We start from the raw sequence: 18,514 nt of genomic DNA on the forward strand, positions 1-18,514 counted from the left end.
GTACTTACCTTTAGTGTTGGTTGACCCGCCAACCAGCTTTTGGTAGTAACTGAAGTTCTTTGATGAATGAATAAATGCATGACTCAGATGAGACTCTGAATGGAGACAATTATTGCTAAGATTTAGCCTGGTTTGACGGTCAGCTTGTTTGAAGTGCCTCGGGCCTACTCATGATTGCTTCCCATTTGCAGTGGAGGAGCCATCCAAAAACTTTGAAGACATCTTCCTTAGCTGGCGTCTGTTTCTCCATAGAGCCCTTTTTGGGAAACTGGAGCCTTGTAAGGTCAGAATATATAGGGGAGTCTCTGTCTTCAGGGGCTCTGGATTCCCAGTTATGCCTTTGCCGTCAGGGGAGGTTTCAGGTTCTATATTTTGGAGAGGGGAGAACTCTGAAAGAAATAATGTAGTTTCTGTCTTCCAGACCCTGGTGGAGGAATGGCATGAGGAAGAACTTCCCAAGCTGTAATTTTTGTCCCTGGCTCTTGAAGGCCATGATGGACAACTGAAGATGAGATACACCAGACAATGTGCCAGGTTATTGTTATGAGAAAACACTGCTTAGCAGCTCCCTTCATGGATCTTTTGGTTTGGCCTTGCTGATCTTTAACAAGAAAAATATTAACATTACATTTCCTAATGGCAATGCAGGATTTTAATAGAAATCCTAGAAAATACTAATAGCAGAAATAATTGGCCCAAAGTAATGTAGGGTTCTTAACTGTAAGAATATTTTGATGGTTATATTTTTATATGATTTAATAATTGGTAGTTGAAAAATATTTGATAATTTTCTTGGAGTATGGCAGGCAATAAGTTGAATTTTGAATAAATACCAGTACATTACTTTCCCTTATTCTCTTTGAATGATTAAATGAAGAGCATGTGATATCTTGTCAAAAAGATTCTTTGGGAATTTTTATTTATTTTTATTTTTTATTTTTTGGTGGGGGGTGGGGGGGAAGAGATTTTATTCAGCTGAACAGTTTGCAAACCCAGGAAGCACAGCCTCAGGTGGAAACTGAAAGTGCACTCCACCAAGACAGAGGGAAGGCTGCCTTTTATGGGGGAATTTCCCTGCCCAGATCCCCAAGTGGAAATGAAGCATCTACATTTGTACAGTTCTGATTGGTCCAAGTTGTGCAGTTCTGAATTGTCCTTATGGAGCAGTTCTGTGTAGCTGGTAGAGATGCAAATAAGGCTATAGTTGCGCAGTTCTGATTGGATGGCAAGTCTCAGTAGAAAGCGGAAACTGGGAACTCCCTGATAAGGGTTGACTCAGGAGGCAGGAGGCTGAAAGCTCAGGGTATGGCTTTTCCCTGCAGTGCAGACCTCTGTCAGCAATGGCTGTTAGACTCTGGTTACAAACTTGAGCCCAGTTAACCATGGGGAGTCCTTCTTGGTAGATATATTCCTTCTCAAGGTTCACAGGTGCAAGGGGTGGAGCTGCTTGGGCTGTTCAGGACCCCTCACCTGGGAAATGGGAAGGAAGCCCCTTCCCTCTCCTCTGGTAGCAGGAATAGGCAAGGGGGGGCCTGACTCAGGTGGAGTTTGTGGGTGGGTGCTGGTGGCAGTGAAGGGTGAGACATCCTCCCAGAGAGCTGCTCTGGGGGCTGTCAGCCGTCTGGGGGCTTAGAAAACTCCCCGCTGGCTCCTTTGACCCTCTGTGTCCCTGCTTCCTTCTCCCTCACAGGCTGCCGGCCTAAACCCAGTCCAGGTGAGACCCAGAGAGGCCGCCGAGCCTTGAGGCCAGGCTATTTCTTCTTGAGCTTTGGGACTCAACACAATGAGATCCCACCAGCAGGTGGGCAGAGGCACAGGCCCTGCAGGGCTGCTCACAGGAGCACATTCCCCTGCACTTTGGGAAGGAACTCCTACCTCCAAGGAGGGAATTAGGAGTTGGGAATTAGGAGTTGGGAAGCCTCCCACTCAGGGATCTTTGGAATTTTTAAATGTCACTGCAGTATTAATGAAGGTTGTTTCCTTTTATTTTTGCTATTAAAATATTGCATAGCTTCCAAATTTAAAAATATACTGACCTTTTTTACACCACGATTTATACTACAGATACATTTTACATGTACATATCATTTATTGAATATGTACAAGTGGTTTTTTTAACTTTTTATTTTAAAACTAGAGGCCTGGTGCACAAAATTCGTGCACGGGGGCGGGGGGGGGGGTTCCGCTCAGCCTGGCCTGTGCCCTCTCGCAGTGCGGAACCCCTCATTCTTTACCGCCCACCTGCTTGCTGCTTCCTACTGCTCGGCTAGCTGCTCCTTAGTGCTGCCGTGGAGGCTCCTGCCACCACCACCGCTGCACTTGCCAGCCTTAAGCCCAGCTTCTGGCTGAGTGGCGCTCCCCCTGTGGGAGCACACTGACCACCAGGGGGCAGCTCCTATGTTGAGCGTCTGCCCCCTGGTGGTCAGTTCATAGCGACCAGTCATTCCAACATTCAACAATTTGCATATTAGGGTTTTATTATATAGGATAATTTTAGACTTATGGAAAGTTACAAAAATAGCACAGAGAGTTCTCATAGTCTCAGGTTCCCCTAATGTTAACACCTTACATAATTATGGTGCAATTGTAAATACTAAAATATTAAAACTAGTAGAATACTATCAACTAAACTACATACTTCCTTTGATTTTGCCATTAACATTTCTTTTTACAGTCTGGGATTCAACCTGATGTCATACATTGCTTTTAGAGCTCCTATCTTCTTAGTCATCTTTGATCTGTGACAGTTCCTCACTTTTTCTTTGTTTTCAGGACCTGAGGCTTTTGAGAAGTACTGGTCAGTTATTCTGTGGAATACCCCTTAATTCAGGTTTGCCTGTTGTTTACTCATAGTGAGATTATTCAGAGAAGTGATGTGCCCTTCTCAGTGTAGCATATCAGAATGTATGTGATGGTGATGCCAGTATGTGTTATTACAGGTGGTTTTAACCTGGATCACTTGTCTAAGGTGGTGTTTGCCAGGTTCTTCCACTGTTAAGTTATTATTTTTCTCCTTTCAATTAATAAATATCTTGAGGTAGATACTTTGAGAATATTCAAATATTGTTTCTCCTCAAACTTTCATCCACTTTTTAAGCAAATATCAGTAGATTTTGCCTGCATTAGTTATTACTTGCTCTTCTAATGATGGTTTTCTTTTTCATTTCTTCTACATTTATTAATTGGAATTTCTCTGTGAGAAAGAGCAGTTCCTTCTCTTTCATTTATTTATCTATTTAGTTATTTATTACTATCCATATAAACTCATTCACTTTTATTTTGTGGGTTATAATCCAATGCTATAGCTATTTATTTTGTTGTGCAATTGTTCCAGTTTGGGCCATTAGTAGCCCTCTCAGGTGACACTTATATCCTTTCAACATGTCCCTGTGTTCCTTTAGGCTCTTCTTTACTTCCTGGCACCATAAAATGTTCTAGGTTCATTTTAAATTTTTCCCATGCCAACCCTATAATGACACTAATTATGGCTTGGGTTCTCTGATTGGAGAATGGTATTTAGAAACTAAGATGTGGACAGTGGATATGCTCATTGCTACTGGGGTGGCCTTGCTTCTGAACATGCATTGTTTTTGCCATTTGTACCTTTCTCCTGGATCATGACATTCAGAATATCCATTCATTTTTTTTAAATAAATGCATTTAAAGGTATGTTTTCCTCTGAATACTTTAATATATAGTGTTTTCATTATCATTTATTGCTTAATAGTTTATAATCTCCATTTTTATTTCCTCTTTGGCCCAAAGTTTATTAGATATATGTTTCAGTTTCCATGTATATAGACTTTTACTACCTTTTTGTTTTAAAATTTTCATGTAATTTTGTTGTGGGCAATGAATGTGGACATGTATATTTTTTCTTTTTGAGAACATATTAAAATTTCAATTGTGGCTGATTACATTATCAATTTTTATGATTATCTGTTTAGAAAAAAAATGATGATTAGATATATGTTCCAGTTATGTCCGTACATCAAGCTTGCTAATTAGGTTATTCAAATCCTCAATATCTTTAACTATTTGTCATGTCATTGTCCATTTCTGTGAGAAATGTGTTAATATATCATTATTAATTTGTTTTTATTGGAGTTTTCTTTACATATTTTGAAGTATGTTTTGGTATACAAAAGTTCATGATTATCATTTTTCTTGGTGGATTGGAAATTTTATGAAAGTGAAAGGGTTGACCCATTTAATGTTTTGCTATTTATTAATATTAATATATATTTCATTATTTTAAAGCATCTGTCTTGTATATATTTTTCTAAACTTTGATTTTATACATTCCTTATAGAAACTGGATAAATTGTCCTTTAAATGCTTCATTCATAAGTATGAATAGACAACAAAAGATCTTCAGACTTTTTTCTACAGCTATAATTTTATTTTGATTCTTTAAAATTTCATTTTCAGTTACAGTTGACATTAAATATTATTTTATATTAGTTTCAGCTCTACAGCGTAGTGGTTGGACAACCATATAATTTGCAAAGTGATACTCTGATAGTTCAAGTACCCACCTGGCTATTACATAGCTATTACAATACTATTGACTATATTTTCTATGCTGTGCATCACATCCCTGTGACTATTTTGTAACTACCAATTTGGGCTTCTTAATGAGTGGAATTGCTGGGTTGTAAGGCAGTTCCATTTTAAACTTTTTAAGGAACCTCCATTCTGTTTTGCACAGTGGCTGCACAAATCTGCATTCCCACCAACAGTGTACAAGGGTTTTTTTTCCCTCCACATCCTCATCAACACTTGTTTGTTGATTTATTAATGATAGCCTTTCTGACAGGTGTGAGGTGCTATCTCGTGGTTTTAGTTTTCATTTCTCTGATGATTAGTGATATTGAGCATATTTTCATGTCTATTGGCCATTGTATGTCCTCCTTGGAGAAGTGTCTTTTCAGGTCCTCTGCCCATTTCTAAATTGAATTGTTTGTTTTTCAGATGTTGAATGGTATTAATTCTTTATAAATTTTGAATATTAACCCCTTATCACTGGCGAATATCTTCTCCCATTTACTAGGTCATCTTTTCATTTTGTTGATGGTTTCCTTTACTGTGCAAAACTTTTTAGTTTGACGTAGTTCCATTTGTTTAGCTCTTCTTTTGTTTGTGATATATCAGAAAAAAAATATTGCTAAGAGAAATGTCAGAGTTTACTGTCTATTTTTTCTTCTAGGAGTTTTATGGGTTTAAGTCTTTCATTTAAGTAAGGATCTTCCTATTTTTAAGGGAAGCCTTAGATATGAAAGACAAAAGCAAAACAAAGGAAAAAAACAATGTGGTGAGCTGCAGAAAACTTTAAAAATACACTCTACTTGATATACTGTATATTCAGAAAGGCAAGAAATTGTACTCACAAAATAAGAACAAGGGGTAGTAAAGTGGCAACCTTACCTTACTAAGAATTGTAATTAAAATATGATAGCTGAAATTAAAATTTTTAGGCAGGATGGAAAATAATGAAAGTGGAACAAAATGTCAAAATTGGTAAGATGATAAACAAAGGTTAAGAAAATCTGAAGATATTTCCAAGAGATCTCACATCCAAAACAAAAGAAAAATGTTCCAAAAAGAAAACAGAGAAAATGGAGGAGGAGGGAAATTATACATCCTAGCAGAAAATTCTTGGAACTAAAGAACATCAGTTTTCAAAGCAAATACCATGTGCCCAGCACGGTGAGGATGGCAAAAGACTAACATGAGGATATATTGTGATCAAATTTACAATACAAAGTAAAAGAGAAAGATTTCAAAGCTTCTGAATCGAGGTAGATGTGGAATATGGAGGGCCTTCCATGTATCATTCAGAGCAGCAAGAATTAAAACGTCATTGGACTTTTCAGAAGCAGCAGTGGAAGTTAGGAAACAGTAGAACTGTACCCTAATTTTATATTGAAGAATATTTTTCTCATTTGTAATTCTAAATCCAGCCAAAGTGTCCAGTCTAAGATAAAAGAAAGACAATTTCAGCTATTCAAGTTCTCAAATGTATCTCCCAATGCACAAAACGATCCTGGAGGGCTTATTCCACTTCAAAGGAATAAACCAAGAAGGAAGACTTTCGAACCAGAATGCAGATCTCACATGAAAGAGTCCCTGAAATGATACGGGAATGGAGTCCTCTGATGACAGTTGCATAGTCAAACCAGAGCATAACCCAGACTAGAGCAGGGGAATGGAGAGCTCTAGGAAGACTGTCTTCTGGAAAAGAAATGACATGGAAGGATTATCTAGTGGCTGTCAAGGTACTGAGAGAAGAGAATCAGACCTGTCAGATTCACGAGAAGTATCAGTGGTAGGTACACAGAGAACTGAGAAAGAAGAAAAGGAGATGGTCTTTAATCCAGGGGGCAACAAAACATGTACAAGAAAAGAAATGTGATCATGGCATAACATGTGGCTCATTAGTGAAGAATAATGTAATTACTGAATAAAAGATTGATCTGTATTGGGAGGATGAGGAGAGGAATCCTGCGTGTGTATGTACAGGAGTGTAGGTGTGTAGATATGTGTAGGAAGGTCAACTTTCATTAGGATTGTGGTAGCGACTGCTGGCTGCCTACCCCAATATTCATTCTCCCTTGCTCCTTAGTAATAGAACTGTGGCTATATATTTGGGGACTAATCTTCCCAGTTAAAACTACATTTCCAAGCTTCATTTGCAGCTAGGTATTGCCATGTGTCTAAGTTTAGCAGAAGTATTTAATGGTGCGTCCAGAAATCTTAAAAGACACGGAGTGAGCCATTATTCTCCTCCTGCCAGTGGTCTGGGATGGGAAAGTAATTGATGGAATTTCTGCCATTATCATGGTCTATGAAAATAAAATACATGCACCAAAGATGTAGAACAGGGAGTTGGAAGGATCCTGAGGCCTTGATGGCACTATAAAGCTACCATATCAACATTAGACTGGCTACCAGTACATTGGTTTTATGCAAGATAATACACTCTTGTATCTTAAGCCATCATATTCAGGTCTCAGTTATATGTAGCAGAGCCATATCTTAACTAAATTGCAATTTACTAGATAATACCTAAAATGAAATATTAATAACAGTACAAGCATAGTATTTAATTATAGAAGTAAATATAAACAGGAAGTTGAAAGTAGTTGGTTTGGGCAGTGGGAATTGGGGTAATGGTCAAGGATCACTTTTTTCTTATAACTTTTAATCTAATAATTGACATTTTAAGTTATCTATATCTTACTTGAATAAAAATAGGTTTATATTTCTTTGGTTACATTTAACTTCATATTTCAAGTAAAAATACGTGTTCATTGTAAAAATTCAAACAGTACAAAAGATAGAGAGTAAAAGTTATACCTCCCTTGAGTGTTCTTTGCCTGTCCACTGCCCATCAGTTTTACTATCCTCCTTAGGGGTAATGGCTGTTTGATATGTGTCTCTCCATACTTTTTCTATACATTCATTAAGTATATATAGAGATGAACAGTTTTCTTCTTTTATTTATTTTTATTTAAAGTGTATTTAAATATTAATTTAAGAAAGTATGCATGAGGAAATACTTAGGCTTGTAATAGATGTTGTTTGTCTATATTTTAGAATCCAAGCTGGAAGCATGCAGTTAAAAAATCAGCAAAATGAAATTCAAAGACTACAGAAAGAGCTGAATCATTTACAACATGAGTTAAATATTAAACAGAGACAATCACAGGTCTTCAGGTAAGATTATCTTTACTTAATTGAAAATTATAAAGGTTGAAAAGATACATTTCATACTAACTTTATAAACATTCAAACACAATGTGGTAGTTTAGTTTCTATATTCAGTGTGGTTGAAAAAAATTGAAATAACTTCACTTGGTTTTTGGTTTGGTTTTTTTTTTTAACCATGATCACAACTGAATAGTTTTACCAATAAAATTTAAGTCAGGCAAACACGTTGTTCTTATTTTGCATTGACTTTCAGATTGAAAACACAGTAAATAATACATTTTCCCTTTGACCAGTATTTCTTGGTGTGTTTTATTTCCTGGCATAAAAAAAATAATAGAATAGTGAAACTTTCTAAATATAGTAATGAAAAATGCTAAATTTAGAAATCTTCAACATAAATGGTATTAATTCTGCTTGTATATAGTCTTTGGAGGTTTATGATACCTAAAGTTAAAATCCGATGTTCTAAAGTACATTTTCTTTCCTAACTCTATAAGGGAATTTAATATATAGAGAATATTAGAAAGAATGAATTTTTAAATCGAGTAACTTTTTAGCTCTTAGAAAAGGAAAGTAAGTTAAGTGAACATTACAAATGGACACAGGGTCAGGATGACTAAAAATATGCTGGATGAATGTTTTAAACATTAGGTCCTTTTTCTTTTTTTCTCATCTACTACTTATTGCCAGAAACATTGTTCTATTTTCAAAAATTTGGGGGGCTAATAATTTTTTTTGACTTTTTATTTATTTATTTATTTATTTTTAATTGAATTTATTGGAGTGACATTGGTTAATGAAATTACATAGGTTTCAGGTGTACAATTCTATAATACAACATCTATGTTTTTTTTTAAAAATTTTTATTGCTTAAAGTGAGGGGCTAATAATTTTTTTAAAAATTGATTTTAGAGAGAGTAAGGGGGAGAGACAGAGAGAAACATCCATGTGAGAGAGAAATATTGATTGGTGCCCCGATTGAACCTGCAACCTGGGTATGTGCCCTGATTGGGAATCAAACCCACCACCTTTTGGTGTAGGGGACGACACTCCAACCAACTAAGCCACACCAGCCAGGGCTGGGCTAATAATTTTTTATACACCACCTGGTGATAACCTGCTGGCTATATTTACCTTTCATAAATGCCTTGCACATGCATGATGCTCAATAAATAATCTTTGAATAAATAAATGAGTCTACTCACAAAACAGGTGACCGTTTTTGTCTTCTCTGCTGTTTCCTAGAAATCTGGTATTGAGCCAACAGTTGAACCCAACTCTCCATTTTCATCAGGATGATCAGTATTCAAGCTTGGCTTCTACAATAGCTTTGGCACAGATCTTCTAAGTTACCTATATTTACTTTTAAAAGATTCATATTATTAATCTTTCAAAAATTGTTTGAAATATAAAGTACTTATCATTTTTCTTATTTGCAAATCTATTTAGACTCTGTCATCTTTGAAATTTTTCATGCCAATTCCCAAAAATCTCTCCTCATAGCTCTCTTACTTTCAAGTCAACTCTTCAGACTCATTAAGGTTTCCAGTATTTTTCTCTGATTTTTCCCAACCATTTTTTGGCATTTTTTTTCCTTGTCTTAATCCCATAGTTAAATCACTTGACTTTTTAAAAGGCAGCTTTATTGAGACCTAATTGCTTACTATAAAATACACACATTTTAAGTGGCAATGCAATGATTTTTAGTAAACTTACTGAGTTGTGCAACCCACAAAGATCTTCATGCCATTTGCATTTAATCTCTGCTCTTACCACCAGGCTTGGCAACCTTCTTCCTGTTTCTATAAATTTGCACTTTTCGGGACATGTCAGATCTGTGGAATCATATCATATGTGGTCTTCTACATCAGGCTTCTATCACTATGTTTTTGAGAGTTATTCATGTTGTATCATGTATCAGCACCTTGTTTCTGTTTTTATTGCTTTAATAGTTTCCATTGTGGGGATATACCACATTTTACTCACCCGTTTACCAGTTGGTGGACTTTTGGATTCTTCCCACTTGACACTTATGAATAACGCTACCATACAAGTCTTTGGATGTATGTTTTATTTCTTTTGGGTCAATCCCTAAGTGTGGCATTACTGAATTATACGGTAAATTTAAATTTAGCTTTCTAAGAAACTGCCAAGCTATTTTCCATGTGGCTGCACCAGTTTATAGTCCCACAAGGAATGAGGATTATAGTTCCTCTGAATTCTTGCCAACACATCTCATTGTCTCTCTTTTTTATTATAGTCACCCTAGTGGGTGTGACATGGTATTTCATTGTGGCTTTGGTTTGTGTTTCCCAAATGACCAATGATGGTGAGCACCTTTTCTTGTGCTTATTAACCATTTGCGTATTGATTTGGTAAAATATCCATTAAAATAATTTGCCTAGTTTGTCAATGGTCTGTTTTCTTGTTATAGGATTGTAAGAGTTCTTTATGTTTTGGGTGAAGTCCTTTATTTGAAGTATGATTTGCAAATATTTTCTCCCAGCCTATTGTTCATGTTTTCATTTTTGTAACAGTCTGTTTTGATGAGCAAAAGTTGGTATTTTTAATAAAATAAAATGTATCAATGTTTTCTTTAATGGGTTATGCTTTTGATAATGTATCTAAGAACTCTGACTAACCAAAGGTCACAAAGATTTTCTCCTGTAGTTTCTTCTGACACTTCTATAGTTTAGCTCTTACATTTTATGACTGATGTGTGGCAAGGATCTAAATTCATCTTTTTTTTATGTGGATGTTCAATTGTCCCAGCATCATTTGTTTAAAAGACTATTCTTTCCGTATTGAATTGTCTTGGTGCCTTTACCTAAAATAAATGCACTATAAATGTAGGGAATTATTTCTGGACTCTATTCTATTCCATTAATCTATATGTCTGTTCTTATGTCAGTACCACACTCTCTTGAATACTGTAGTTTTTAGTAAATTTTGAAATCAAGAAATATAAGTCCTCCAAATTTCTTTGTTTTTAAGATTGTTTTGGCTATTATGGGTCCCTTGCACTTCCATATACATTTTAGGATCAGCTTATTCATTCTAGCAAAGTAGCATGCTAGGATTTTGATAGGTATAGCATTGATTCTGATGATCAGTTTAATTTTCATCTTAAAAATATTAAATCTTAATTCATGAACATGGTATGCCTTTCTATTGAGATCTTTAGTTCTCTGAGAAATGTTTTACTTTTAATATACAAGCCTACACTCCTTTTACTAAATTTTTCTGTGTGTTTTGTTCTCTTTCATCTGGTTATGAAAGGTATTGTTTTCTTAAATGTTGGGGGGGATTGATTGCTGTTATGCAGCCATAAAAATGATTTTTGCATGTGGATCAGTATGCATGTGACTTTGATGAACCCACTTATTAGTTTTAGTATGTGTGTGTGTGTGTGTGTGTGTGTGTGTGTGTGTGTGTGTGTGTGTGTAGGATATAGAAGATGCTTCTCCATAGAGAATGTTTCTACATAGAGGATGTTTCTGCCTAGAGGAGTTTATTATACTTCAACTCCTTTTACCTCTGTTCATTTAATTATCCTTAAAGCCCTCAGTCTTCCTTCTAATGCACAGATTGTTAAACACCAGGCCCTCCAATACTATTCTAAATCCTCACTATTCTGTTTAGACTTCCCGGTGCTACGCATCTCTCAGTAGCTCTGTGTCTTGCCTCATATTTCACAGAGAAAATTAAGGATATCACAACGTGCAGATTTACTGTGAATGAAATAATGTTTAAGTTTCAGAACCCCTTACTCAGGACCCCCTTTCAAGGTTCTTGGAGGGCCCCCAGCAAAGTAAGATAGTTTGATAGGAATCGGTTAAAAATTCTGCCTTTTTCTACTCTGATTTCTCCTCTTTTACACTTCTAATATCAATATGCCATTGGAATAGTCATAAGCATTTGGGGGCTGTAAGGGAAAGATGAGTTGGGAATACTCTGTTATAACTGCCATTTAGAAAGACATTTTAGAATGCTTCAATAGCACAATTAAGGAATTACAGACTAAAATTTTGGATGTTCATGAATTTTTAAAAATTAATGGAATAAAAGCAATAAAAATAAGCAATTTCAGCAATAGAAATTATTCTGGCATAAACAAATGGTAATGATGCTTTTTCATGATACATCACAAGCAAATGAATTAAGAGAGATACTTTTTTCAATAAGAGCTCTTAGAGTATTTCATAATCCATTTAATGAAGAAGAGTTAATTATTTAAATACTTTGGAGAAATATTTAAGTTTCTTGCTGATTTGACAAAAACTACTAACATCACTGAATATAACATAAAAATCATATTATACCACATCAAGGACATCTAAGATAAACTGGTTCATGAGTTTCATTCTTTTTCTTTTTAAGTCAATATTTTTAAATATATATATATATTTCAGAGAGAAAGGGAAAGGGAGGGAGTGATAGAAACATCAATGATGAGAGAGAATCATTGATTGGCTGCCTCCTGCACGCCCACTACTGGGGATTGAGCCTGCAACCTGGGCATGTGCCCTTGACTGGAATCGAACCCAGGACCCTTCAGTCCACAGGCCAATGCTCTATACACTGAGCCAAACTGGCTAGGGTGCATTTCATTCTTTCAAAGATAATTTAAGACTAGTTATTTTCCCAAAAAAACTTGAAATGCCAAAAATCTTATAATCATCTATGAAAAATTTTTTATAAGGATTTTTCCAAATATGACAGCAATTAGTATTTAAATGACATTATCAATAGTGAGCTATGAAGCTGAAAGAATTTTTCTAAACTATCAACACTAATAAAAGAGAAAAATGGTAATTGGCGTACGAGCTACCCTTTTCATTGGCTAATCAGGGCTATATGCAAATTAACTGCCAACTATGATTGCCAACAAGATGGTGGTTAATTTGCATATGTAGGCACAATGCAGGGATGCGAAAGGGAAAGCAGGAAGAAGCCCCCTGCCACTGACAGTGATCGGAAACCCAGGGGGGAGCTAAGAGCTGGGGGGCAGGGCAAAGGCGGCCCTGGGGCTGCCTTTGCCCTGTCCCCCAGCCATGATCGGAGAATCAGGCGCCTTTGCCGCCCTGGCCAGTGATAGCAGGAAGTAGGGGTGGAGCCAGCGATGGGAGCTGGACACGGTTGAAGCTGGCAGTCCCGGGAGCTAGGGGTCCCTTGCCTGGGCCTAAAGCGAAGCCCACGATCATGGGGCCGCTGCAGCTGCGGGTCCCCGCTGCCCGGGCCGGACGCCTAGGCCAGAGGCGTCCGGCCTGGGCAAGGGGCCGATCCTGCGATTGGAGGGTGATGGGGGTCAACGCCTGAGGGCTCCCAGTATGTGAGAGGGGGCAGGCTGGGCTGAGGGACACTCCCCCCCGCCACCCAGTGCACGAATTTCGTGCACTGGGCCCCTAGTCAATAATAAAAAGCTAATAGCCATGCTAGAGGAAAGGCTGTATAATCTTTATATTTTCTCCATATAAAATATTATTATAAAATGGTTCTCATGTGAAGAGGTACTTATAGAGCATGTAGCAAAAAAATTATAGGCAAAAGTATTATGGAACTGTTACTTATTAAAAAATTACATTGTTTTCCTTTATTTTGTGATATTGATGGAATTTATCAACTTTAAAATTCTTACTTTTAAATTTAATGATTTTTCTTATTCTATAACTAATTACACACTTTTAAACCTAATTTTGTACATCATCATTTTTTGTATTTTTTTTTTTTTTTTCGAGAAAGCCCTCCCCCCACCCACCACCGATCATATAAGATTTAGGCCTCACAAAAATGAATCTGCTCTTAACTAAGGAGTTTGAATTTTCCGTTTCCTGCCTTTCTCCCGACAGAGGCACCTGTATCCTCATCCAGTCTGTTCTGTATCACTCGAGAGCCTGTACAGGGCCTGCTTCCAGCAGCTGCCTTACGCCAGGCCCATTAGCCCCTTAACCTTGACGTGGTTCATAGCTCTTGTCTGCCTCTGCCCATTTCTGGCTCCACATTCAGGTTTCCCATCCTCACTTTTGACTTTCTTCAGTTAGTGATCTATTTGGACTCTTTCTGTGCTTTTTCGAAATCAACTTCTCTCTCGGCTCCCAGCTCTGCCTGCTGATTGAGGCATCCCCTGTGGCTTCTGATCACTAGGTGGGCCTTAATTAACACCCAGAATCACACCACCCTGTTCTTCCCGGCAAAAGCTAATCTTTTAGTCTCTGCTTTACATCGTCCTTTCTAGGACTTTGCACAAGAAATGAATGCATCTCCTGTCTGTGTTTAGCCTATGTGACTGCACTCATACTGTGTCCAGCTGTGTACACACGTGCAGGTGTCCCCCATCCTAACACACCATTCTGCTCTGTATCGTCCTCTTTCTCTTCTTGCTGCCTCAGTCAGTGTTCTCAATTGTAGCTACTGCATAGCCCCTGTTTACTCACTTCTGCTTTACTGTTCAGTTCTTTCCTACCTAATGCCTCTCTCTGAGATCACCTAATGCCCCCTTAATACCAGATACAATAGAGCCTCGTCAGCCTTTATTTGGGCCTCAAACACTGGCCACTACTTTCTCCTTTAAATTGTCTTATCCCCCGTCTTTCCTGATAGTATTATTTTGGTTTTCTTCTAACTCCCTGGTTGTGCCTCCCGAGTCTCCTTTGAGGGATTCTTTTCTGCTTAAGTCCCATAAATGTTAGTGTTGTCCATTGTTTTATCCTCAGCACTTCTTGCTTCTTCATTCTTCCATTGAGTCATCTATTTTTTCATTCATTTATTTATTTGTCAATATGTGTTAAGCGGGTACTGTGCTAGGTGCTAGGGAGATTGTGATGAACAAGACATATATAGTGTTTGCATCATAGATCTTCGTCTACTCAGGGGATAAATAATAACCAAATAATTACAGCCCCATGGCTTCACTCACCATCTTTTTGGTGATAACTCCCAGCTCTGTGTCTGCATCTTCCTTGATTTTAGGTAAATTATAGCCAGGACATCTGAAGTTTTTAAAAAAAGTGCTGTGATTACATTGAACTATGGCATTTTGTGAAGCAGCACTGGATTAGTCATTTTTAAAGGTTTTGTTATAATTACCCCAGATTTTAAACTGCCTGTGGAACCATGGTTTGCTGGAAGAATGCTATCTAGGAATCCAACATTCTCATATGGACTCTATGACTAAGTCACTTTTGACCTAATTTTCTTCACTTAATATTTGCTGTTAAATTAATTTTAAAATATTAATAGAATCATCCTATATAATAATCCTATATAATAAAAGGCTAATAGGCAAATTGTCCCCTCAACTGAGAGTTCAACTGGGAGTTCGACCTGGGGCTGGCCAACCTCCCTAGTCTTCTCCCTCCGGCCCGACCCAATCGGCCCTGATCAGGCTGAGCCGGCTGGACCCCACCCATGCACAAATTCGTGCACTGGGCCTCTAGTTGCATATAAAAATAGCTGTCTTTATAGTTAAAATGATTTAAAAAATGGAAATGAGTTAGGAAAACCATATACCTTAGGATTTCTGGGATGTTTCCCGTTTATATCTGTCATCTCAGCAAAATACAAACAGCACATCACTTTCAAAATTGTCCCTATTTAGACAGTAGATTATAGTCACTCTAAACCCATTTTTTAAAGAAAACTATTTTTCAAAGAAATATTTGTTACTGTGCTTGCAATTTTTAAAATCCTTTGTTTTTACTACCTTACAGTCAAAGATTGAAGGAATACAAATATTTCTGGAATAAGACTCTTTCATTACTTACTTTTACTAAAAGGGAAATAACCAGCATTAAAAATGAAATATATGACCATTTTCAAAACTGGACTTCACTGAAAGGAGAAGTTTTTCTTCAAATTAAATACATAAGTAAAACAGCCTTGACAGGTTTGTTACATACATAATGTAATTGTCTTTTTTCTATGTAAGTAGTACATAGTGAGTAATGAAATACTGATACTGCATTTTATGTGATGGGACTTATGATGACCTTTTAAACTTGTTATTGGCTGACAGACTAGATGGTCATTATGATCTTTTGAAACCCTGAAATTCAGTAAATATAGGCTGGTCTAAGATAAGCTGTGATACATCTATTCTTGAGCTGTGGTCAGAAGTCTGTTTATTTCTGGTAAATGTACTGATTTGCATTTTAAAACTTTTTCTTCTGTTAATAGCTGAGTATCTTATATTAGGTCAGCCTTCCCACAGATAACAATGATAAATTTGGGACAAAATAACTATCCCAAAATACTGTAGAATGACCCAAACGAGGCACATATGGTGAAAATGTCAAAAATTGAGAGAAGGCATATTCCTAAGTGAAAGAAGCCAGTCTGAAAGTCTGTACCGTAAGATTCCAACTAAATGACATTCTGGAAAAGGCAAAACTATGGAAATGGAAAAGGGATCAGTAATTGCCAGGGTTTGAGGGGAGGATGAATAGTTAGATTGTAATGAAGTATATAAAACTTTAGAAAGAAAGAATGCTATAATTTTCCCTCAGACCTAAAAAGGATTTTTAGGGCAATGAATCACAAAGGATTTTTAGGGCAGTGAATATTTTGTATGATACTGTAATGGTAGATACATGTCATTATACACTTGTCAAAACCCATAGAATGTACAACAGCAAGAGTGAATATCAATGTAAACTGTGGATTTTGGGTGATCATAATGTGTCAGTGCAGATTCATGGGTTATGAGAAATTTGCCACTCTGATATAGGATGCTGATGGCAGATTATGGCCCCTATTTATATGATTACTTCACTTTTAACAAAGGCACCAGACAATCCAACCGGAAAAAGAAAGTCTATCGCTAAATTGTGCTGTAACAATTGAACACCCATATGGGAAAATATACCTTAATCCCTACATCACATAGTAGGTAAAAATTAATTCAACATAAATCACATAATTAAGTACAAAAGCTAAAATTATAAGAAACAGGAAAATGTCTTCATAAATTGATAGTCAATAGAAATTATTTGGATAGGACATAGAATGAAGAGCTACAGAAGAATAAAAATTGATAAGTTAGACCATCAAAATTTAAAACTTCTGCTCATCAAACATGCCATTAAGAAAATGAATGGTAAGTCACAGACAGATAAAATATTCAAAAAACTGGAAAGCATTATGCTAAGCGAAATAAGCCAGTCAGAGAAAGATAAATATCACACGATCTCACTCATTTGTGGAATATGTGAACAGTATAAACTGATGAACAAAAACAGATCCAGAGAGAGAGAAGCATTGATCAGACCGTCAAGCCTCAGAGGGAAAGTAGGGGAGGGTGGAGGTAAGGAGGAGCAATCAATCAAAGGACTTGTATGCATGCATATAACCATAACCAATGGACACAGACTCCAGGGGGGTGAGAGCATGAGCTGGGGGTGGGGTGGGGAGATAAGGACACATATGTAATACCTTAATCAATAAAGAAAATTTAAAAGATGAACTATAGAATGAATTGCTGATAATAGAGTTAACTTCGATAAATCTAAAAAATATTGTACTTTCTGAAAATTAGCCTTACACAAATAACGTATATTGTATGATTCCATTTATAGGCTGTTCTAGACTAGGCAAAACCATTCTATAAAGGAAGATAAATCAGAACATTAATTATCTTAGAGTGGAGGGTTGACTGGAAAGGGGGCACCAGGGCACTTTCTGCTATGATGGCGTTGCTCTCTATTTGATAGGGGTTTGGGTTACACAGTGGGTGCATTTGTTAAAAACTTTACATGTGAGATTTGTGTATTTCTTTGTAGGTAAATTATACTCAAAAATAAGAAATTTATATATTGAGTGATAATTATTGATATGCATGCTGAATGAAGTATTTAGGAGTGAAGCATACTGAGGTCTCAATTTATATTGAAATACATAAAATATGATAGATGGATAGATGGGTAGCTATGTGAGAAAGCAAACATAGTAAAATGTTAATTGAAGAATCTACATGGTGTGTATATTCGTGTTCATGTATAATTCTTCCCACTTTTCTGTATGTTTTAAAATTTTTATATAGTGCAATGTTAGAAAAAAGAAATTTTAACCATAGAACTTCAGTTTCCTAATTTTGTTACAGGATATATGCCTTCAAGAAATGAGTTTGTATATGACCAATATCTTTTTAAATTTTAATAATTAAATTCAGACAGATACAGAGGGTGGTCCTAAAACAAGGAAAGCACAAGGTGGGAACAATGACTGGAATAGGTTGGTCAGGTGGAGATCATAATTTCTGAACCCCAAATTGGGACACATGACTGACAAGCATGAAATTGTATTAATGACAAAGGTAGGATTGACTATTTGACGCCAGATTGCCACAGGGATATGTGGTTCGCCGTGGGTGAGTTAATTCACCTCCCTTGAGTTTACTCTCTTAATTCCATGTTAGAAACATGGAAGCTCTTGTTAGTTTTGAAATCTTGCTGTACTTCCCCATGTGTTGGAATATATTTGACAAATGAATCTGCATTGCAGATTCTTATTCTTTTAATGTCAGACAGAAAGTCATGTTGACACGAGTAGTTAGTTTAGAGCCAAACGGTCGTGCCCACTAACAGTCAGCCTGCTAGCCTGAGCGGCATCATTCTGGCAGCGTGTGGCCCTCTGCAGTGTCATGCTGACTCAAGCATAGATGGTTAGAGTACAGTACAGACAAGTTAGTCACAAGACGCCACCTTTATGGCTATAAAAATACGCAGGAAGACTTTTCAGATCTGAAGAAAAATTACAACATTCTTTCTTTCTAAAGCTCTATGTACTAGTATGTTAGTTTTTCTCA

General features: G+C 36.7%; 1 protein-coding gene across 1 annotated transcript in view; it reads left to right on the plus strand.

The window, feature by feature from the left end:
* LEKR1 (leucine, glutamate and lysine rich 1) overlaps positions 1–18,514 on the plus strand; it is a 117,585-nt gene that overhangs the window by 33,350 nt on the left and 65,721 nt on the right. The window contains exons 3-4 of the mRNA XM_059686878.1: positions 7,600–7,719; positions 15,423–15,598. Coding sequence (XP_059542861.1) covers positions 7,600–7,719; positions 15,423–15,598 — 296 coding nt within the window. The remainder of the gene's footprint in view (positions 1–7,599; positions 7,720–15,422; positions 15,599–18,514) is intronic.

The sequence above is a fragment of the Myotis daubentonii genome, chromosome 3, assembly GCF_963259705.1.
Source record: "Myotis daubentonii chromosome 3, mMyoDau2.1, whole genome shotgun sequence".
In the NCBI taxonomy this organism is placed as follows: Eukaryota; Metazoa; Chordata; class Mammalia; order Chiroptera; family Vespertilionidae; genus Myotis; species Myotis daubentonii.